We start from the raw sequence: 24,297 nt of genomic DNA on the forward strand, positions 1-24,297 counted from the left end.
TGAGGGGAATATTTCAAGCCCTTTAATAATATTAAGGAGAGAATTTCCCCTACCAGAATCTGAGAATTCTGGTAATAGTAACAGGTACCATGTTTTTTTTCTCTAGATTTCACATTATCTTCTCATGGCACCGTCAGCACTGCAGGGGATGTCTTAGTGCTAATAAAACTTCAAGCAATCCAACTTTAAACAAGAACAACTGAATAAAAGCAAACATCAAAATGCTAGTTTGACTTAAAAAAAAAAAAAGAAAGAAAAGAAAAAAAAAATTACTGGTAGCCCTGCCAAACTCTGGGTCTAGAAGAGATGAAGAAAATCAACAAGAATAAAGACAAATATAAACAAAACAATTTAATTTCTGAAAGGCTTCAATACTACCACTATTATTATTTCTGTATAACCCAGTAAGGATATACCTGTTATCCAAAAAGAAATTTACTGGTATTCTAATGAAAACTTTTAATTCAGCCTCGGAGGTCTTAGATTTCTGAAATAATCTGATATCTAACTTCAGAACATGTTGAAAAATCCACCAAATCATATACTCTATTTCTACTCTTCACATTTAACATTATTCAAAAGCCAAATTACTTTTAATTAACTGTGAGAGGTTGCCACCTAGAGGGAAAAAAATATAAATGCAAATTTGAGAAATGTTAGTTCCACAACATAATGCAACAATCGTGTTAATTTGGGTTAAGTGGTCCTAATGTCAAAATATTAATGCTCTTACCTGTTTTTCTTTACTGACTTTCTACAACTGTATAAAATTAATAAGAAAATTTCTACAAATGTAAAACAAAAAAGTCTTTAAAAGTAATCAAATGAATTAATTGCATAAGATAAAGGATGAACATAAATGTACATTTTGAGATAGAGCATACACTAAATGTTAAAAGAGAGATTTAAAGTGATATGCAAGATTGTTGAAGACTGACCACATTAGGTTGTACAGAATCACAAAGAGCACCGTGGTTGAAGGTATACCTCAGAAAAACTGAAAAAACGGGCTGTATTTTGAGAAACATTCTAGGTAAACAGCCAGTCTAAAGCAAAACAAAAAACCCAGTATGAAAGATGAAATGCTAAAGATTAGGATCAAGGAATCTAAATAAATCTAGCACAACACGGTCTAATGAATACATATGGGGTAATAACAGATATTCATGATGAAAAAAGCAAGGCATTCATGATGAAATTAAAGAAGCAAATTTTAAGGAGTGATTTTAAGGGGCAAAAAAGATAACCTTCATATATATATGTATTAACTCTAGTGCAAATAAGTGAAGATTAAAAATGGGAAGCAACAGTAAATTTTTAATATTTATGCAGCAAAATTAATGCACCTTTTAGGCATTAAGACTTTTAAAAATCTTTAAAACAAAGTATTGACATAAACTTTTTATCATTTAAAATAATGAGATCTAAATTTATGCCTCAAAAGTTTAACTATGTCAATGAATATCTCAAAAATAATGCTATCTTTTATACCTCATGTCTCTCAAAATGAAGAATTTATCAGTAACTAACGTGGATTTTCCAGTAGTGGTGACAGATAATTAGGCCATTCAACTAGTTTTGTTTCCTTTGTGGCACAGAAATAAAGTTAGCTGGGGTACTGGGCTCCATCCATAGTCAAAGAATAGACAATTTTATAGAAAAGCTAACTGGTTCATATGAAAAAACATGTCTAAAACTATTACTCAAATTAATAATATCCATTTTAAACCCCTCAACACAAAACAGCTAAAAAAATTGTTACCCAAGTTTAATTAAAAAGCAGTATCTTTATTTGCTCCCTTGAAAATCTGTCATAGTAAAAACAGAAAATACTATCAGTATAATAAGGAATTATGTTCTGAAAATTCAGCTTTAATTTGTTCTATATCAGGACCATGCTGTGGGGCTCTGGATGAAGTTGCTCTGGAGTATATTTTATACAACTATCATTATTTCCATTGCTTTAAAACTATACTCTGATAGGATATAATATTAAACTATTTTCACTTACACAGGCTAACTATTCAGCTGTCTGCATGCTTTAAACACTGTTGCTTAGGAGGATAATTAGTTTTTGCAAATCTGTAAACTAATCCCTTTGAACAGATTTACCAGAACCAAATATTGATAAAAACTGCTTCTATTAATGTCACCTAAATTTATCTATGTTGTGCTCTCTTCACTAAACATTCCAAAAAACACCAAAGGCAATTTTCCCTCATAATGAAATTATATTTTCATAAAGGTGATGTAAAAGACAACATGGGGCTTAACTTTCTCCTTGAGAATTATGTCTCAGGACTTTGATTTACGGTAATGTGGTGGACACAGGAAATCCTTAATCCATCTGGCTACAAAACATGAAAAATAATACAGTATTGAAAAAACTCAACCAACAAATCTGCAAAAAGGTAAAGGAATTAAGCTGAAGTCAACAATAAAGCCTATGCTGTAGGAAGGTAAGCAAGGGTCAAAGTTGACCACATACCATATGGACACGTACAGATCTGAGAGAGTGGGGTGTGCACTGGACACCTTACAGGCCAAATAGCCTGATGAGAGGCCACCCTACACAAAGCCAGGGCTTATGAAATACTACAGCCTGAGAAAAGTGGTGAAATATTAGAAAATCTATCCAGCAGAGTCAAGCCTGGATTCTTATTAAGACATATAAACACATAAATACATACACACACTAAATCCGTGAGATTTCATGGCTCATGGACATCTAACATGGATCTTGGACCTGAATTTACCTACCTGTCTTTGGAAAAAAATCTGGCAGAGACAAATAGAAAACCCTCTTAGAGCAGCAAACCTTCAACATATGTTCCAAAAATTCACACAAAGTTCTACCAAATGTGATTTCCCCCATGAAATCACAAAACACGCATGGAAATAACCACTCTAAATTCAAGTGACAGAACAAGATGTACAAAGACTTCTATGTTAAAATTACTGAATACAGACTATAAAATTAGTATTAACTTATTTAAAGAAATAAACAAGGAACCAAAAAAAAAATCACACAGCAAATACTTATGTAGTAAATATACACCAGGTATTATTATCAGCACTTCACTCAGATTAAATCCTTAAAAACCTACAACAGTTCTGAAGTGGAAAGTATTCTTCCCTTTTTAAAGATACTCAGATAACCTCTATGCAGAGTGATTACGTAATTTGGTCAAGGTCACAAAGCTAACTGATTGTAGGACTCTGCTTTCTAATCCAGCTGGCAAGAGACCATCAAAACTAATCTGGCAGACCTAAAAAAAAGATCTAAAAGAATTCTCAGAACTGAAAAATATTACAATTGAAATATTAAGTGCAATGAAAGCATTACATAGCAGAAGGGATCCAAATGAAGCTAGAATCATCACATCGGAAGAGGTAAAGGAATCACCCAGCATACAGCACAGAGAGAAAATTTTCAAAAGAAAAGTTAAAATATATGGAATAAAAATAAGGTATGTCCAATTGGCATTCAATAATATCACAAGGAGAATGGAGAAGAAACAATATTTGAAGGATTAATGGTTACATTTTTAAGAAGTGATTAAAGATATGATTCTAGTTGTTTTTTAAAAAGGGCAAAAACAGATTACAAAATAAAAAATACCTATTAAAAAAGTTAAAACAACAAAGGAACAATTTATTAACTTTCTCAAAACTTCCCTATGAGAAAAGTTTATATATATATATATATATATATATATGAAATATAAAATAGGTGATTCATGGAAGGGGAAAACAAACAACAGAAAAATGGTTCTAGAACTTCCAACTCCAGCAATATGGGCAGAAAAACAAACATGCTGGATGAATTTTTTTCTTTAAATTTTCTTCTAAAATATATCATTGATCTGGCAAGGAAGTATGGAGGCAAAGAACTAAGTGAAAATAGGAACTCAAAGAGATAAACTGAACAATATAGCTGGTTTTCTCTCTAAGGCATACCAAGGGACCTTAGTTTTGGTTTTCACAGCTTTATGGGTAAAGAGGCAAAGCCTAAGACAGAAGACTGTCGAGTATAAACTGGGAAGGTACACGTGACAGAAGTGGGTAAGTATATATTTCAGTAAACTAATTTAAAACAATAACATAAAAATAAGTGACATAAGAACTGAGAGTAAAGGCTATAAGGATTTATGGTAAGAGTTGAAAGAAACATACAGAATACCCATAGCCACTAGTCACTTCCTTTTCCTTGACATAAATGGTTCTAGTACCCCGGTTTTCTCTCTTCTGTTTTATTCGTTTGGGGCATTTAGGAAATCGTTAACATTTTGTTAATTATAGAGTCTTCAAAATGGATGAAAGCACATATAAACCATATTTTTTCAGATACCCATCAATTATTGATATGTGCAAGTTGTGAAAAAAATTTTATAAAAAAGCCTAACAAGCAGACAATTTTTTCTATTAACACCACCATCACAATAACACAAGTTTAAGGCAGATTTCTTTCAAATACCTGGCAGCTGTGATCAGTATCCAATCCATCCCAGAGACTCATAAACTGAGCTTTCATCATGGCTGTAGCTTCATGGTCAGAACTGGAACGGTTTCGTAGAAAGGAGTCTAGAAGGAAAAAGCCCTTAACCTTAGAAGTTAATAATAAATTATTTATTCTTTATATAATTTCAAATCATTAATTAAAGCTGACAGTGTTATGAAAGATTACAAAGGGTTCAATTAAGCCTTTTCACACATTATTCTAATATAATCATTTTGACAAATTATTGGGCAAATTAAAACAATTCACAATCTTCATTTCTTCCCTAAAAATACATTCATATGAACAAATATAAAAGAAATGATTTGGTACTGACAGGCTAAAAAAGGATCAAATAGTGTCTTGAAGAAAGTCCGTGTGCTTTGGCCCTAGCTTTCCAGGTTGTCTGCATCCTAGTGGTGTTCTTAATTATGGGGTCACATCCTTTTTCCTCATACATTTTTACTGGTAATAAATAAAAATATTGGAAAATGTCAATACTATTAAGTGGGAAAATGAGAGAAAATTGTTTAAAACACACGTGCTAGCACACATGTACATATATGTTACACGTGGTAAAAAAAAAAAAAAAGCCTCTAAGAAAATATAGCAAAACACTAATCACTTTGGTTATCTCTCAGTGATACTTAAGGACAATTTAAATTTTCCCTTGAATTCTTTTTCTGTCTTCCACATTATCTACAATGAACACGAAATGCTTTTAAAATGGGGAAACCATTTTCCTTCTAGAACAAAAAGACTGAAAAGGTGGTACATACTAAGAATGAAAAAAAGATTTTCTAATACAACCCTATTTCAAATGTTTTTGTCTTACATCTCTTCAAATCACTAGTATTTCTGATTAACTTTCACATTTCCACATTAAAACTAAAACTTGAAGTCTGTGAATCGTACATCCAAGTGACACAAAATGCTTTTTCATGTGCTAGGTCCAAGCTTTAAAAAAACACTTAAAAAAAAGTAATTACAGCAAAACCACATTATCATGATGTGATAAGACTCTTATGATGACAAACATATATCCTGGATTTTCTTTTATAATTCTAATCTTGCTTAATAGGTCCCATTGTTGGACCATGTATAAAACTAAATTTATTCTGGATGTAGAAAATCTAGTCATTTAAAAATCACTTATTTTTCAATGATAAATTGTGTAAGTTCAGCTGCCTACTTATTAACCACCGTAATTCTCCTATTAATTATTCCTAAATTATCCTCATTGCTAAGAAGTGGTTCTTGTGATGGCTGCTTAAAACAAAATAAAAAACTTAAAATGCTGGTTAAATATAAATAACCTAACTATATCAGTAATTAGACTCAATATAAATGGTCTAACGTCTCCAAGCATATGTTTTAATATATTAGACTAAATTAAAAAAAAAAAAGTGTGCTGCTAACCATAGACACGTCTTTAAATATAAGGAAGGGCCCAGGATACTGAAAAGAATGGAAAAAGACATGTATGTAAACACTAACAAAAAATTTGAGTAAAATATTTTTTTAAGTTAATGAGTATCTGATGAACAGTGCTGGAGCAATTAGACATTCGTATGCAAAAAAAAATGTATTTAGGCACAGACCTTATACCTTTTACAGAAATTAACTCAAAATGGAACATAGATATAAATGTAAAACAAAAAACTATTAACACTTCTAGAAGGTAATAAAGGAGAAAATCTTTGGAACCCTGGTTTTGGAATGAGCTTTTACATGCAACACCAAAAGCACAATCCATCAAAGAAAAAAATGCATAAGCTGGACCTTATTAAAAATAAAATTCCTGCCCTGTGGAAGACACTGTTGAAAAAAAAAAGCCACAGACTGTAAAAAATATATATATAAAACACATAACTTATAAAGGACTTGTACCAAAATATGCAAAGAACTCTTAAAATTCAACAATAAGAAAACAACTCAGTTAAAAAATGAGCAAAAGGTCTGAACAGACACTGTACCAAAGAAGATATACAGACGGCAAATAAGCATAGGGAAAAAAAGCTCAACACATATGTCACTGGGGAAGTGTAAATTAAAATAATGAGATAACACTACACACGTGTTAGAGTAGCTAAAATCCAGAACACTGGTAATACCAAGTGCTGGAGAGGATGTAGAGCAAAAGACGTCTCATTTACTGCTGGGGGAACTGCGAAATGGTGGAACTGCTGCTGGAACTTTGAAGCGCAAATAGCCACTTTGGAATGTAGTTTGGTCGCTTCTTACAAAGTTAAACACAGATTTACCATCTGATCCAGCAACTGTACTCTTAGGTATTTACCCAGTTGAGTTGAAAACTTAAGTCCACACAAAATCTTGTATATCTGTTTTGTTAGCAGCTTTTTCATAATAGCACAAAACTGGAAGCAACCAAGATGTCCTTTATTAGACGAATGAATAAACAAACTGTGGTACAAACATAACAATGGAATATTATTCAGCAATATAAAGAAATGAACTACCAAGCCACAAAAAGATATGGAGGAACCTTAAATGCATATTACTAAGTGAAAGAAGCCAGTCTGAAAAAGTTGTATGTTATATGATTCCAACTATATGATATTCTGAATAAAGCAAAACTATAAGGACACTGTGGCCAGGAGTTTGGGAGGGAGGAGTTTGGGAGGAATGAATAGGTGGAGCATGGGGGACTTTCAGGGTGGTGAAATTATTGTGATACTGTAAGGGTAGACATATGATACTACACACTTGTCAAAGACCACAGAACTGTACAACACAAAGAATGAACCTTAATATAAACTATGGACTTTAGTAACAACGTTATCAATACCGGTTTACTAATCATTATAAATGCATCACACTAATGCAAAGTACTGATAATAGGGGAAATCGTGTATGGGGGGAGGGGGTACATGAGAATTCTCTATACTTTCTGCTCAGTTTTTCTATAAACTTAAAACCATTCTAAAAAATAAAGTCCAGTAATCTAAAAGAAGTTAATAAATATCTGAGATTGCAAGAAGGAAAGAAAAAGATCAGAAAAAAAGAGAACTGAAAACAAGAATGGTGAGAACTTGAGGTGATTATGCCACTATTTGTGTGTGTGCTTGTGTACCCAACAGGTATGCATGGGTAGCATTAGAAGGTTCTGCCATGGTGTTAACTTCCATGTGGAAGCCAAGATACTCAAAACGATGTACACTCACAGAAAGTACAGACAAGAAAAAAATTTTGCTCATCACTACAGGGAGTTAAGGAAGCTTGTCTGTCTTGGCCTGGGCCCTGAGGGGAAATATATCCCCCCTGAAAAATTAAAAGCCAGGACCACAGGGGCTCTCTCTCTCAGGCTTGAAGTCTAAATTTGTACTGTCGTTCAGTCTAGGAACACCCAAGCTGAGAAATTAGAGCCGAAAGGCTCTAAGTGGAAGACAGAAAAACTACTCTAGATTGTTTTAGGCAACATAGAATTCTCATATAAAAATAAGTCATAAGCAATCAAATGTTAGACATGACACAAGGAAACAAGTTACTATGAAAGAGAGAGTTAATGATACAAAGGAGTAGAATTTCAGACAATAAAATGATCCAAAAAAACTATATTAAAATAGTATGTTTTAAATTCTGAAGACAAAACGGACTGGAATTCCAACAAAAAAACAAGCTACAATGATAATAAATAAATCTCAGAGAAACATAGAATTTCTCAAGTTTAAATGTAATCAACAGACTACAAACCCAATGATTGTGAGATTAAACATAGCCAAGCAAAGAACTGCTTTTTGTAACTTACTCAATGATTGATTGATTTTTGACTTTCACAATTACTTTATGTATAAACAAAAAATTTTAAATGCTGCCAATTAAATTATGATACTAAAAGAAGAAAAAACTGCCAATTAAATTATAACATGCTACCCCAATTTCAGGGATGTTAAAATGCAAAAAAACCCCAAAACAAGACAGTATGTTTTAGAACTGATGAAACAGAGAACCAGATGCTAAAACTATGGAAATGACTCAAAATTAAGTAGAGTTGCATAAAATATATATATATATAGAAGCCTTGCAACATTCAATAGCAACTAGAGAAAAGACAGACTACTTACAAAGAAATATTAGGCTATGAGCAGAATTCTCAAAAGCAGCAAGAAAGATTAGAAGACAACGGACTTCAAGCTTCAAAATGTTGAAAGAATATTAATTCTGTACCACTTAAAAGTAGAGACAAAATTAACACATTTTCACACAAAAGACACACAAAATTCACTGAACTCATAATCTTTGCTGAAAGAATTTTAACAGATTTCAGTAAGAAGGAAATTAAATCCAGAAAAGGCAGGTGTAAGAAGCAATAGTAAGCCAAAAAACTGGCAGTGGATCTCTAAACAAGCAGTCAGTATAAAAATAACTAATATGGAAAGTAAAAAATAAGATAAGCCATTAACAACATGTAAGAGATAAGAGGAATGATTAGTACTTAAAAGTTCTAAGGTCCCTGTATTATTTGGGAGGAGGGGAGAAACAATTAGCCTAGACTTTTAAGACAAGTAGCTATGCTAAATGTGTGCTAAGAGAGAATACAGCTGACCCTTCAACCAGGTGGGGGTGGGGCACTGATCCCTCCCGCAATCCAAAGTCTACACACAATTTATAGCTGGCTCTCCACATGCATGGCTCCTCCATGTCTACAGTTCGTGCAGCACTATAGGATTCACTATCAGAAAAATCCACGTACAAATGGACCCATTCAGTTCAAACCTGTGTTGTTCAAGGGTCAATTGTATATAACTTTTAAACCCGTACCAGGGAAAAGGGAATAAAGAAAGCACCAAAGCCCACTAGACTGGTAAATAAAAAGCATACAATTGTCTGTTAGAAATAAACCTAAATACATTAGCTATCAAAATGAAAGCAAACTGACTATACTTCCCAGTTAAAAAGTCTTAGATTAAAATTTTAAAAAATCCAGCTATATGCTCTTTTGTGCAAAATTCAAAGCAAAACCCCAAAATAACTGGAATAAACTGATGAGAAAGATACACAAGGCAAAATACTTTATATCTATAACTATCTTTCTCTATTATTATATAGCCTATCATATTACATATAATTAAAATAGTGTAATTCAAAACTATAGGTTTAATTACTATAGCTTTATTATAATATATAGCTTATTATAACAAAAATATAGATAATAGATAAAATGTAGAAAAAGTCCACAAATATAAAGGTCATGACATTCAGGGAGAGAAGATCTGTTTTATAAGTTGGCTGTCCATATGGAAAAGTATAAAACTGGATTCCTACTTCATGTTATGTATTTTAAAAAAGAGAGTATTTATGGAGGTAGTGAAGGGATTTGTAAACGAGACACAAGACTTGATAAATATAACTACATTTAAATTTAAATGTAAAAGAAACTATCATAAAGTGAAAAGACAAGCCAGTCTAAGAAATATTTGCAATCATAATAAAGCATCAAAGAATTACTAAAAAAGATGCAAATAACCCAAAAGAAAAACTGGCAGTTTATAAGCAAAGAAACCTAAATGGCCAATCAACATGTTAAAAGATGCCCAAATTTACTAGTAAATAGGGAAACACAAAACAATAATAATTCTTGCTCTTTAAATTGACAAAAATTAACAATAATGTCTGAAAAAATAAGTTCTGGGGCAGTACAAGCCAACCATACACGGGTCAGAGTGAAAATGGGTATGACCACTCTGAAGATCTGGTCATCCCAGTGAGGCTGAAGGTAAACACATCACACAACCTTATGGTTCAACTTCATGTACCCTGGACAAACATATCTGCATGAGGAAACATGTACATGAAAGTCCACTGCATACTGTTTATAAAAGAGAAAAGACAGAAAAAAGTATCAAGGGGGTGAAAAAACAGACTATGGTTTATTCTATAACACAGAAGTCAGACATTGCAAATTAGGATGTTGGTTATCTCTTTTATTAATTTGGCCTAAACAAATATTAAAAACTAAATCTGAGAGGGGAGTGTATAGCTCAAAGTGGTAGAAAGCATGCTTAGCATGCAAAAGACTCTGGGTTCAATCCCCAGTACCTCCTCGGAAAAAAAAAAAAAAAAGTAAATAAGTAAATAAAACTAATTACTTTCCTCCCCCCACAAAATTAAATACATAAAATTTAAAAAAAGAAACAAAACTAAATCTGGTCATCTAAACACCACCCTTTGAAATGCTTACATAGAAAACAAAGCATACCTATTTCATCTATGAAGATGATGGAAGGCTGTAGCTTTATGGCAAGGGAGAAAACAGCAGCAGCCAGTTTCTGAGATTCTCCATACCACTTATCAGTCAGTGTTGAAGGCTGAAGGTTAATAAACCGACAACCTGCTTCTTTGGCTGTAGCCTTGGCAATCAATGTTTTACCACAGCCTGGAGGTCCATAGAGAAGAACACCTGGAAAGAGAACAAGATATTTGCTTTAGTTTATGTGATAATCAACATAGTATTAATTCTGCCTATACTAAAATTTTTCCCAATATTCACTTTCATTTTATCTTTTCTTATAGTAGAAAGGAAGGTGATATATTCTAAGTTCATGTCAGTGATGACAAGTATTTGGAATTATAGCATCTCTGTGCTTCCTCCCTTTGTGAAAAGGTCTAGTTCAGGATATTAAAGACAATCATCTTAACATCCAAACTCACACCACTTGATCAATGGTTGACAAAATCATCTAATGCCCTCCCTCTTCACAAACTAAGACCACTATAGCACAAAAAATTAAATTATCTACTTCATAAAAATGTACACATATTGGCTTTAATTACCTTTGAAATATAAATTAATGCACTTTCTGATATAGCTGCAAAATTAGTAAGATTATAAACAACTTCAACCTATACTATTTTGATATTTCTAAAGATCCCACTTTTTTGAGAAATGCATGTGTCTAATAATTTGATTTCAGTCTTGACTAGCAACCTGCCTAGTTTTGGCAATACAATGAAGAAAAATTTCTACTAGATGGGAAAAAATAAGCTACACGACAGCATTTGTATCTGAAAGCCATAGCAACACAACTCTAAAGATCTCACTATCAATCATCATGTACTCTCCATTTGAATTGCCTTTAATAAGCCTAAAACATGATTAATACTTAAATGAAGAAGAGCAAAAGTATTACCTTTAAGGACCTAGTTATAAATACTTTCGATTCTTGAGTTCCGAGGCTTTCAAAGTAATTACTAACTAGGAGTAAGAAAATGTTTCTCTTTTTAAACATAAATAGTATTTAACTTCTAGTTCATCTGTAGTTCACTATTTCCTATTCAAAAAAAAAAAATTGCAATCTAAAAATAAACAGAATTACCAAGAGGAAAAATAATCACTAGAATCATGAAACAACAAAAAGAAGTCTTACCTTGAAAACAAAAACCCATATTGTTACTTTGGATTTCTTTTTTATCCTTGATTTCCCAAATTTTTGTTTTCTTGTAAATAATAAAAATGAATTTGAAATAAAGGATTATTTTGACATGTAACCACAGGGAAAATTTTATCTAAATTTGGAAGCTGAGGAATGAACAATTATTTCTTTAAAAATTTTAAAACAATTATTTTATTATTCATAAAACAGTTCACTGTATCTTAGCATTCTCTTGAAATCCAACTTCAAAAACACCAGTTCTATAATGGCAGAAAGTTCCAATGCTTCCCAGATTTTTAATACTTTAGCAAAAATAAACTTTTACCATACCTTTTGGAGGCTGCAGAAGCCTGGAATTTTCAAACAAATGCTTCTTTTTGATAGGTAAGATGACTGTGTCTTTCAGATCTGTAATGACATCATCTAAACCTGCTATATCACTCCAAGTAACCTGGTAAAAGGTAAGGTCAACATAAATTTTTACAACTAATGTATTTTCACTGAAGTAGAAAAAACTCCTTCCAAAATGGCAAGCTTTATACATAAATAACAAAAGTTTAAAATGATATATTAACATAAGCACTTTTAAGCAATACTCAAATTATTAAACTACTATGGACCGCAAAAAGGAGTAGTCAATTATCTACTATTAAAAAAAAAAAAAAAAAGACTAGGTGCAGCACTCAAAACTCTGCAGGGACCTAAACAAGCTAAATTCACTCCATTTAAGAGGAAGAAATACTCTGCCAAGAAGATTGAGAACCAGCTCAGACAGATAACTTGGCACTAACTGATGGGGGAGAGCTCATCAGGAGTGTTCCTAATTCACACAAGAAGCTGTCAAACATAATAGGAATGAATTTAGAAATAAGGTCTATACTCACCAAACTGGGCTTACGAATTTTATAAATCAAAAGTAAAACTGTGTCAAAACTTACGTCTTTTTAAATAGTAAACAGGGGATACATGCTTTCAAAATTCACACAGCTTATGTATTTTAAAAGCCTGCTGACTCAACCTAAAAATCTAGGGGGAGGGGTACTGAAAAAGACCTAAAAAACAAAAACAACCCAGCTGTAATCTGGCAGAGTTAAAGGGGCTGGTCAGAAGCAATATTTACAATAGATTTATTTATTTTTCACCTTAAGAAAAAAGTTTAAAAATTATAACCAGATCTGAAAAAAAAATCACCTACTTTCACTGTAGCTGTAACAAAAAATTGAGTCCATTAGTATAGCCTTACTCAGAAATCAATATAGGTAGGGCTTCAAGAAAGTGCCATTGTAAATTTATAAATCAAATTCAAATGGAGGATTAATTCTGGAAGGGCATGATGTATCTCTGTGCACGCAGATATTAATAGACATTGTAGATTTTTATTTTCTAGATTTGGAGCTAAGGATATATATTTCACTCTATTTATTTATTTATATCTATTGTTATAAATATTCATAGGATTTTAGAATTCATAAATTACATTAATCTGATGTTCAAAATAATCCTTTAAAAGTAGGTAGAGCAGCTATTACAGTATCCATGGATTATTCACAAGGGAACTGAAACTCAAAGAGGAAACAATTTGCTAAGGACATGAATGGAAAAACTGGTATTCAGAATCTTGTGTTGTCTATCACACCTTAAATGTAAATAGAAATCTAGATTTAGACTCCAAATCAAATAACCACATGACTTAGAACAGTAATTTTATATACCAGAAAAGTGAATATATAAAGGTACAGTTTTAACTAAACAGATGTGCACACAAAAAAAGTTAATATAGCAGGCCTGAGACTATAATCCTTAGAAAGGTCTGCTTAACAAGGCTGGCCCTTGGCTGGAATATGGGAACTTAGATTTTAGGAGAGTTCCCGCCATTCCCTGATAAGAATAGCTAAACTGTGCAAACAATATGGTTCATAGTGGATACCTGTTTTTCTTATGGGAGTCTAGAATTTTGATACACATTAGAAGATGGAGTCTATGTGACCAGTTCCAATTAAAACCCTGGGCCCTAAGTCTCTAATGAGCTTCTTTGATGGGACAGCATTTGATATGTGTTCTTACAACCTGCTGCTGGCAGAATTAAGTGCATTCCGTGTGACTTCACTGGGAGAAGACATGGAAGTTTGTGTCTGATTTCCACCAGACTTCTTTCCATGCCTCTCTTTCTTTGCTGATTTTGCCTTGTATCCTTTTGCCATAATAAATTATATCCATGACTATGACTACACTGAATCCTGTGATTCCTCTAGAGAATCTTCAAACTTGGTTGTGGTCCTTGGGACCCTTGACACAAAACGCTAGACAAAAAAATAAAAAATAAAAAAAAAATAAGATTAAAGATACATACATGCATGTTAAGAGGGTCTACTAGATGAGCAGCAATACTCATTTCATACTCTGAAAGCTTCACATTTTTGACACCAATTTGCTTCATTAATTTTTCTGCCTAGAAAGAAAAAACAAGCAACCTTTTTTAGTTTGGTATTTCGACACTGGCACTCCAAAACATGTATCTGTGAAGTCTAAAACGCAAGGAACAGACATACAAGAATTTTCCAGGGATATTCTTATGCCCTTTGATTTCATCTTTCCCCAACATAAATCCTTAAGTAAAGAAAAGATTTGAAGGTCTACTCCACAGAAACCAGGGCAATTTAAACCAGCTCTTAGGAAATGAGGGAAAACAAAAAAATGGGGTGTGTGGTCAAAGAGATATATATAGGGTCTAGCATAGCTCCAATGAGACTCTAGGACCCACCTTGATTTCTCCTTCCTAGCAGGATTATCATGCCAGGGCAGATGAAACGTCAAGATGAAAGACCAAGGAGTTAAGGATACCAAGAAATGGACAATTGGAGTTTCTCCTCTTAAATTAACAGAGTATCTGAAAACAGGTGCCTGACTTTCTTCAAATCACCTATGTATCACATTTCTATATATAAAATAGATAAATAGCAAGGACCTACTATATAGCACAGGGAACCATATTCAATTTCTTATAAGCTATAATGGAAAAGAATCTGAAAATATATATACATATGTATATGTGTAACTGAATCGCTCTGTTGTATACCTGAAACTAACACTGTACAGTAACTACACTTCAATAAAAAATAAAGTTAAAAAAATTACTCATGTATCTACAATAGGTATTCACGCCTATCTAATTTCAAATTGTTCTGAGATTCTACCCTTTTTAGTTAAAGTCACTTCCTGGGGCTAGACAAACCAGAGATAACAAAAATAACTTTGAATTAGAGGTATACTTGCATATATTTCTAGAGCTGGGCAAAACTAGCCTTAAACCTATATGCTCTACCATGCAACAAGATTTTCAATTAAAATAAAAATAATGAGAGTAAACATTTACTGAGTGTGCCACATATTATGCCAAAACACTGTGGATGGATTAACTCACTGAATCCTCAGAGTGATCTTGGAGGTAGGGACAATTTTTCTCCAACACAGAAAAAGAAACTGAGCTCAGCTTGGACTAAGTAATTTGTCTTAGGTTAAAAGTTAGCAAACGGAAAAAGCAACATGTGAATCCAGGCAGTCCCAACTCTAGAGATGATACTCTAACCATCACACACATTGTCTTGGTTTCCCCAAACACATGATAGGAATTAGTGACCACCAGAGACTCCCTAAAAATCTAGAGATAACATACTCAAATTTCAATTAAATGAACATTTTCAGAAATGAAGGTTCTCTGATAAATCATATTTACCTAAATTTTTATTGCTATTATTTTATTTTATTTTATTCCTAGAGTACTTTTTACTACATAAAATCTTGCTTTTTGTCAGGGGTACTGCTGCTCTTAAAAAAATTCACATCATACAGCATTACAGAGAGAGGATTAGGATATATATTGATCATATCCTAGTAATACAGCATTTTTAAAAAGTGCTATGAACCACATTTTTCCTATTTAGCCAGCCCTCTGTGAAATTATGGAATCAATGGATGAAGCATCCTTTTCCAGATTCTTTTATCTCTCTCTTACAAATATCTTCTCTTTCACTGAGTTTAAATCTTTTTAAGTGTCAGCTACAAAAGACAACCTATTTTTCATACGTATAATAACATTAATTTACTCTTTTCATTGTGTTTCCATAAATGTGAAGTCATTCCACATGTATCCTTTTCAGGCCATGCTCTAAAACAGTGGTTCTTAACCAGGAGTGATTTGGCAATGTCTGGAAATATTTTTGGTTGTCACACTTGAGTAGGGGGGAGGGCGCTACTGGCGAAGCAGAGCATCTAGGCAGCAGAGACAAGAATGCTGCTGCACAATCAAGAAGGCACAGGATAGCTTACCCTCTGCCCATATTACCTGGCTTGAAATGTCAATATTTAAGAAACTCTATTCTTTCCCCCCAATTAGCTACTTGCCCTTAAAATTTTACTCTAGGCTACAACTGCCTGTTGCTACCTTTATCTGTATCTGGGATTTCCCAAATAAAAATCATCAACTGTGTTATTTAGTTTACAGAGATGGAAAATGGTGATAGTCGAGTTTACCTAGAATCTTTTACCCACAACAGTAGTTCCTTTAACAATGTCTCCGGGTTGCATTAATAACATTGATAGAAAAGAGAAAAAAAATTAACATTTATTGAGTCCCTACCACATGCCTGGCACTGTGCTGGGTACTTTAAAGGGAATCAACCCTTGAAAACATCCTGAGAAGTAGTTATTACTATCCTCATTATTCAGATGAAGAACTCAAGGGTTAGACAAATTGAAAGAACTGCCAAGATTACACAGCTCGGAATTAGCATTACCAGAGCTCAACTCGTGATTTGTCTAACTTCAAAGCTCATTTTCTGTAGAAACACTAACATTCCTCATTTGGGAGAGCAGAACATGGTTAATAAACAAATGAAAAGAAAGCACTCCAAAATATACCATATCAATACCAAACTGTGCTCCAGGAATAAGTTATCCAACTGTTTAGCTTTGACACTTTTAACTGAATCCCTATTTGTAAAATGTTATACCAAGAAAAACAAAGTTAAGACTGGAGTACTTGAAAAATGGCTTATGCTCATGCATTCCTTTACAGCTAAATGACAATTATATTTTCTAGTCACCAATGTTTGCTTGGGTTTTAAAGGATGTTTCTCCCATTTTGTACATGTAGGGAAACTGGCAGCCTGCGGGTGAGAGGAGTCAGAGGTAGAAGGAAACTTACTTTTTACTGTATACCAATCTTTTTCATAGTACTTTTTATCCCTTCAAGCTATTTCACTGTTTCTCCATGTGAAGTATTATTTTTAAAGTTAAGAAGTGGGGTAGGAAAGAGTGAACTAATATTTCTACTTAGAATAAGGAAGGAGGAAAAGGAGTAAAGGAGCAGCAGAAAACAAACACTCCTTCCATTCAGGTTCCAAAAGATTCATGAAATTGGCTCTTTTGGAAAAATAATTTTAGAAAGAGATGGCATACATAACAAGTTAGGAGCGAAAAAGCAAAGATGAACTAATTAAACTTATATCAGAAACCTTTTACTGAGGTCACAGCTGAAGTACTCCAATTTAAGTGAAGATAGAGAAAATTAACAATACAAAGTTTTAAAAATACATTTAAATAGGAAATAGCAAAGAATTTGAATAATTATCTTTATATATTAAGTATAAACCTTTACCACAAACTTACATTAAATTTCTAACAAACACTCTTTTCCAGACACGTGGATATAATTATCTTCTCTTTAAGAGTTAGTACACTTACATCTTTCTTCTGACTTTACCGTGTATATCCCAAAACTTGCTGGATAAGATGGCTTTCTACTAGGCTTGTGTATAAAACACTACAATATACTGGGTTTTTTCTTAAGTTTCTCTCTTGTTGCTTTTCTTTCCTCATCACTTCGATCTATCTCCTTGGCCTCTGAGACAACACTAACTGCTTATTCCTCACTAATTTCCTATCTCAATTTCATTATTTACTTCAGCTTCTCAGTCTTCTAAGACTCAGCTCCAGTAACCATAGTTTTAGGGCCACAGTTCACAATGGCTTCCTAGTGTCAACAAATATTAGCTCTTCCAAATGGTAATTGGCTTTCTGTGATGGCTGCTCTTAAAAATCCTTGGCAGTTAGGAGTTCCATGTTAAGATTTCCGTGTACCATCCCTTCACAAACTATTTAATCTATTATTTCCATCAAAATAACCGAAATAAAGTTTTGAAGCCTACAATATCAACGATAGGACTAAAAATAGGAAGACATTACGTTAAATGACTAAGGTCACAGTATATGACCTTCATGTGCATGAATTCTAGGTTGTGAATCTTTCCAGGTCCTTGACAACTAAACTATAATCTCAGGAATATTAAATAGTATATAATTAATATGCTAAACAAAATACTGTATGTATAAATGCCCAGAAGAGGTCAATCAATAAGTTATTCATCCTGTCTTTGAAAGTTCCTTAATAGACAGTACACCTAGAGATTCCATTTTTCTACATCCCAATTTTCATCACAGACATAACTATCAAAACTCGTCTGCTACATCCCAATATGATCCAACAGCAGCATGTGCCCAGAATACTCCTGGTCCCTGTATAACCCTGCTGAAATTATGTCCTTATTACCAATTAAATATCCCACATTTCATAAGTCTTCAGGCTAGAAATTGTTTCCAAATATCCTGTTTAATCCAAATGAAGACTACTTCTAGGTTACTGTTTCTGGTTTGAACACATCTGTTACCCTTTACCTTTCATCTCAAAACTGCATGGCCTTTAAACTCAGATGAGGCCCACGGATTATCTGGTAATCTCAAAATGTTACCTAAATTTTTACATTCAGTGCTCTTCCTCTGTGACCACAGAAGTCATACCTTTCTCCCCTCCCACATTCACACCTCATCTTTGTCCTCAATGTGCACTCTAATTGCTTAATTCCTTTCTGTACTCCAACTAAATTATTCCTCATTTGGCAGTACTTGGTTTCCTAAATGGCCTGAACCACAGAACGTCTTCTGTAGAAACATAAAATTCCTTACATTTGTTACACCAGTTAGCCCTGTCTTCAAAGCAGGTTCAGCACCACCATTCACTTTATCTGCTCCCAAGCTGCTGAGGAATCCTCAAAAAATTAATAAAAACAAAACAATTGAGTTCCCAATAACATGCTTTCTTCAATCATGCCGTAACATTTCATAATCTACCATGATTTATTTCGTTAAACACTGATCACATACTTAGCTCAGCAGGTCCCAAATCTCCTCCACTCCCACACACCTCTCCCCTTCATTGAGAATAAAATAATTAACTCTATTTAAAATATTCCCATAACTACTGATCCCAACCCCTCCCAGTTCTTTCAGAACCTACCTCCATCCTCTTTGTCAGCAACTCTCTACCTCCTCCACTAGTTCTTTTCCTTTCCTTCTTTACCTTTCACCCAGCAAACTCCGGAGTGACTATGTTCTTTTACTTCAAATTATACTTGCTGTCCCCAATGAATGGAAACTGCTTTCTTCAAGTTTAATAATTTCAATAAATTTACTGATCACTTTCTTCGATCACATTCCTCACAACCTCTTTTTCTCCTAGATCATTTTATAACACATTTACAACCAATTACCTTTTGTAATTTTTTTCCCCTTTGTTTTGGTGACTTTACACATACAAGTAATTTCACAGATAACAGGAGAGAATGTAAGGAGCTTTTAAAAATCATATTTAACACCCCACCAATGTCCTCAAATTCTAATGTTTCACAAATGCCACAAAAGAACCACTATTACAGCCTGCAGTTTTTTGTATACTTCAAGGTATGCTGAGGTGGGAAAGACTGGTATGAATAACTTACATTATCCTGGCTTTATTCCTACTCCTTTGGTTATTTATTATATTTTTAAAGTGCTTTTATCAAAATTGGAGAGATAAAAAGGGTATCTTCAGAACACAGAGATGAGGTATCAAGAATCATGGAGTAGGTGCTCAATGAATATTTGTCTAATGAATAAATTTAAGTCTTTAATCCCTGGAAGTGATTACTACGTATGGAATCAAAGAGAAATAAAATTTTATTTCCTCTTATATGGATCCAACTGTCTAAATATCATTATTATTGAAAAATCCATCCTTTCTCCAATAGTGTACAAAGCAAAGCCAGCTGTGTCACACATCGTTTCTATATAATGCATAGGACTGTTTCTGGACTCTCTTCTACTAAATTTGCCAATCCATCCCTGTGCCAATAGTACACTGTGTAAAGCTTTATCGTAAGTCTTACTATAAAACAAGGCAAATCCTTCCTCTCCCAATAAACACGTCTTGTTTTTCAGGGGTGTCTTGCCTATTCATAAACCTTTATTCTTCAATATAAATTTTAGGGGAAAAAAATGCAACACACAAAAAAAGCCTCTTGGTATTTTTAGACTGACACTGAATTTAACTTAAGCCTTCAATAGTTTCACAATTTTCCCTATAAATGTGTTGTACAATGTTTGCCAATTATTGTATATTTTTTGATGCTATTGTAAATAGTTACCTTTTAAAAATTCCATTTCCCAACTGTGGAAGGTATCCAGAAATAGTTGACTTTTGAATATTGATTTAGTATCCAGCAGCCCTTAAACTCTTATTAATCCCGATAGTTTATCTATAGACTTTCTTTGGCTTTCTGTAGATGATATGACCTGTGAATAATGACTATTTAGTTTCTTTTTTTCCAATACTTCTACCTTTTTATCTTTTTTCTTGACTTATGCACTAGTTAGTAATGAGTAAAATGTTAAATAGAAGCAATGACAATAGGATTCTTTGACTTGCTCCTAATCATAAAGAAAATGTTTTCAATTTTTTACTGTGAAGTATGTTTCCTGAAGTAAATTCATTCTAGCATGCTAAAGACATTATCTTCTATTTCTATTTTACTAAGAGATTTTCTAAAAATCAAGAATGTTTAATTTTAACACAGGATTTTTTCTGCATTGATTGTCTGACTGACTGCATTGATTGTCTGACTGACTGAGAAGTCTGACTAACACAGGATTTTTTCTGCATTGATTGTCTGACTGACTGAGATGTTAACACAGAATATTATACATGTATTTTGTTTTCCTCAAATGAAGCCAGCCTTTAATTCCTGGGATAAATCCAACTGGTCACAATTTATTATCTTTTTTACACACTGCTGAATTCAGCTTGCTAATATTTTGTTTAAGATTTTTACATTCATTCACAAATGAGATAAATTACAGCCCACTAGAAGTTTTGGAATTGTTCTTATGCTACCCTCATAAAAAGGTTTGGTGAGTGTCTTCTCTTTTTCTACACTCTGGAAGAGTTTCTATAAAATTGCTATTATTAATTTTTCTTTAAATATTGCTAGAATTTGCCAGCAGAATTCTATAAGCCTGGAGTCTTCTTTATGGATATATTTTTCCAATATTAATTTATTTCATAGTTATGGAACTAACAATTCATGTATTCTAATTCTTAAATCAGTTATGGTAATTCATGATTTTTTAAAACTTTTTTATTGATTTATAATCATTTTACAATGTTGTGTCAAATTCCAGTGTAGAGCACAATTTTTCAGTTATACATGAACATATATATATATATTCATTGTCACATTTTTTTTCTCTGTGAGCTACCATAAGATCTTGTATATATTTCTCTGTGCTATACAGTATAATCTTGTTTATCTATTCTACAATTTTGAAATCCCAGTCTATCTCTTCCCACCCCTCGCCCCCTTGGCAACCACAAGTTTATATTCTATGTCTGTGAGTCTGTTTCTGTTTTGTATTTATGTTTTGTTTGTTTTTTTTTTTAGATTCCACATATGAGCAATCTCATATGGTATTTTTCTTTCTCCTTCTGGCTTACTTCACTTAGAATGATATTCTCCAGGAGCATCCATGTTGCTGCAATTCATGATTTTTGAAGTTTGTCCATATTATTTAAGTTTTCAAATTTGTTGGCATAGTTATTGTCCTTCTTTTTAATGTCTGCAGCATCTGTAATTACATCCTTTATCATTTCTAGTAATACTTATTGGTGGCTTCATTTATTTCTTGGTTTTAAAGAAGTGTCAATTTTATCAGTCTTTTCAAATAAACAACTTTTTGCTTTTACTGATTTTCTCCATTATGTATTTATTTTCTACATTTCTATTCATTCTCTATTGTATATTCTATTTTCTATTAATTTATCTTATGTTTATTATTCCCATTCTTTCACTATGTTATTTATGGTTTCATTCTATTAAAATATTTTCTCCAGCTTAAGTTGGATATTTACTTTATTTCCTACCTTCTTTCTAATATAAATACTTAAGACTATAAATTTCTCTCTAAATACTACTTAATATTTTAAGTTTAATTCAATTACAAATATTTTAAAATTTCTATTATGTTTTCTTTTACTTAGGAACTATTTAGAAATGTTTCCTACTTTCTAAACCTATTGGATATTTCTAATGATTTTACTGTACTGCACTATAGCCAGGGAATGTAATAAATACGCTACTAGTACTATGAAACTTCAGATTTGCTTTATAATAGATTATATTTGGTTCAATTTCACAAATCTTACATGCATGCTTGAAATGTACTCTGCATTTGTTTTAAATGTAATGTATTATATATGGACACTAGATAAAGCTTGTTATTTGTTTAAATCTTCTACACTCACTGATTTTCTCAAAATATTTCATCAATTATTGAAAGAAATGTTTAAAATCTTCCACTGTGATGATGGATATGTTATTTCTCCCTGTAGTTCTACTTTATGTCTTTTGATGCCACATTAATAGATGCACACACATACAGAAATGTTATTATTTCTTGGTGAACTGAATTTTTAGTTATATTTTTGCCTTAAAGTTTACTTTTGTTCAACCAGCCTTCTTTTTGTATTTGTGATCTATTTTCATGCTCCAAATTCTTATTTTCAACCTTTCTGTATCTGCATTTTATGTGTCACCTCAACTAGTATACGGCTTAACTTTATCTTTCTAAACCATTTCTGTATTTTCGTCTTTAATGAAATTAAAGGGTGCTGTCTTTTGGGGTCAAAGATTTATGGGAATATCATCTCTGAGATGCTCCACACTTTAGATCAGTACTATGCTTTGTATCCTGAGTTCCTCTGGGTCATAAAAACAGAAACTCAATTTCAAGTTTCAGCAAATTCCCACAATGTGAAAGCTGGCCTCAAGCTCATCTTACCTTTCTGAATTTTTGCCTTAAATTTTTTACTTGAATATCTTACTTTCTTGTTAGTTCACAAATACCTTTAAGATTTAAAGTATCCTATCTGGATTGTTGTTTTCAGCAGGTACCTAGCTACCCATACTGACCTATTCATTCTCCACTGGCTTCACATCAACTTTCTCATTCCCTAAATGAAGTCCTGCTCTTCAGCTGACTATTTCTATTTTATAACATCTCCTTTAGAGACCTCACCACTCTCAGTACAGTTATGAGCATCTATCATAGTGACAACTACATAAGCTCTCAACAAATATTTGAATGTATATATCTTGATGGTGGCAGGAGGAAAGTGGAAGAGTAGTCTGGGGAAAAAACCCACAAATGATACGATACGTATCTTCCCAGGAATAGCCGTGGGGCCTACTCCATCTCAGTGAGACTCACTGCTCTAATGAGTCTAACTACTATGAGCACCTGATAAGGAACCTCCAGAGACTGACCTTTTTCCTGAGATCTAGACCTACAATTTCACCTGTTGAATGAACATTTTCCCCTGGATCCATAGCACCAACACATACTCAATATGCTCAAATCAAATGTCATCTTCCCATAAGCTTGCCCTATCTAAAGATTCTAGAACTCTATAAAAGATCCTATGAGTCTTTGAGGACCCAGACAAATCTTGGATTCATCTGTAAGATGTCCTTATTCTTTTCCCTATCATCATAAAGTCCTTCCAGCATTCCATTCCTTTTGTTACCCGCTTATTCTAGGTCTTGACCAGGATTATTGCAGTCTATAACCAACAGAGACCTCACTTCTAGCCTCCCTGGTTCCAATTCTTGTTACATGATACTGTAAGGTGAATTATCCTTAAAACACTGCTGTACGTTATCACCTACCTACTCAAAAATCTTTAATGGTTTACCACTGGTTATACAGGAGACTTCAACTGATCAAGAGCATATTTCAATAAGTAGTTGGCCAGGGAGGTAAGGAAAGAAAAGAGAAAGGGTAACAGAGAAGCTGTAGCCCCAAGTCAAGCAAAAAGCATGTCTCCTAGTTAAATGATAATGGACTTCTCAAATTCTGTGGCATTTTTTATCAGCCTCTGTCCACCCATGAAAACATTAGGACTGAGTAAGGAAAGATCAGCACTCTGTTCCCTGAGTTTATACTTAAGGTCCTTTATCATTTAGCCCCTTACTTCTCCCT

The 24,297-nt window shown here is 33.0% G+C and overlaps 1 protein-coding gene across 2 annotated transcripts in view; it reads right to left on the reverse strand.

The window, feature by feature from the left end:
* Window positions 1-24,297, reverse strand: part of ATAD1 (ATPase family AAA domain containing 1) — a 44,062-nt gene that overhangs the window by 14,269 nt on the left and 5,496 nt on the right. The window contains exons 2-6 of one of the 2 annotated variants that reach the window (XM_010979936.3): window positions 18,913-18,995; window positions 14,243-14,341; window positions 12,223-12,343; window positions 10,719-10,919; window positions 4,478-4,584 (exon numbers count right to left, since the gene is read on the reverse strand). In XM_010979936.3, the coding sequence (XP_010978238.1) occupies window positions 4,478-4,584; window positions 10,719-10,919; window positions 12,223-12,343; window positions 14,243-14,329 (516 nt within the window). In that variant the 5' untranslated portion in view covers window positions 14,330-14,341; window positions 18,913-18,995. The remainder of the gene's footprint in view (window positions 1-4,477; window positions 4,585-10,718; window positions 10,920-12,222; window positions 12,344-14,242; window positions 14,342-18,912; window positions 18,996-24,297) is intronic. The other variant, XM_010979935.3, reaches the window with a different exon arrangement.

Source organism: Camelus dromedarius, chromosome 8 (genome assembly GCF_036321535.1).
Source record: "Camelus dromedarius isolate mCamDro1 chromosome 8, mCamDro1.pat, whole genome shotgun sequence".
Lineage (NCBI taxonomy): Eukaryota > Metazoa > Chordata > Mammalia > Artiodactyla > Camelidae > Camelus > Camelus dromedarius.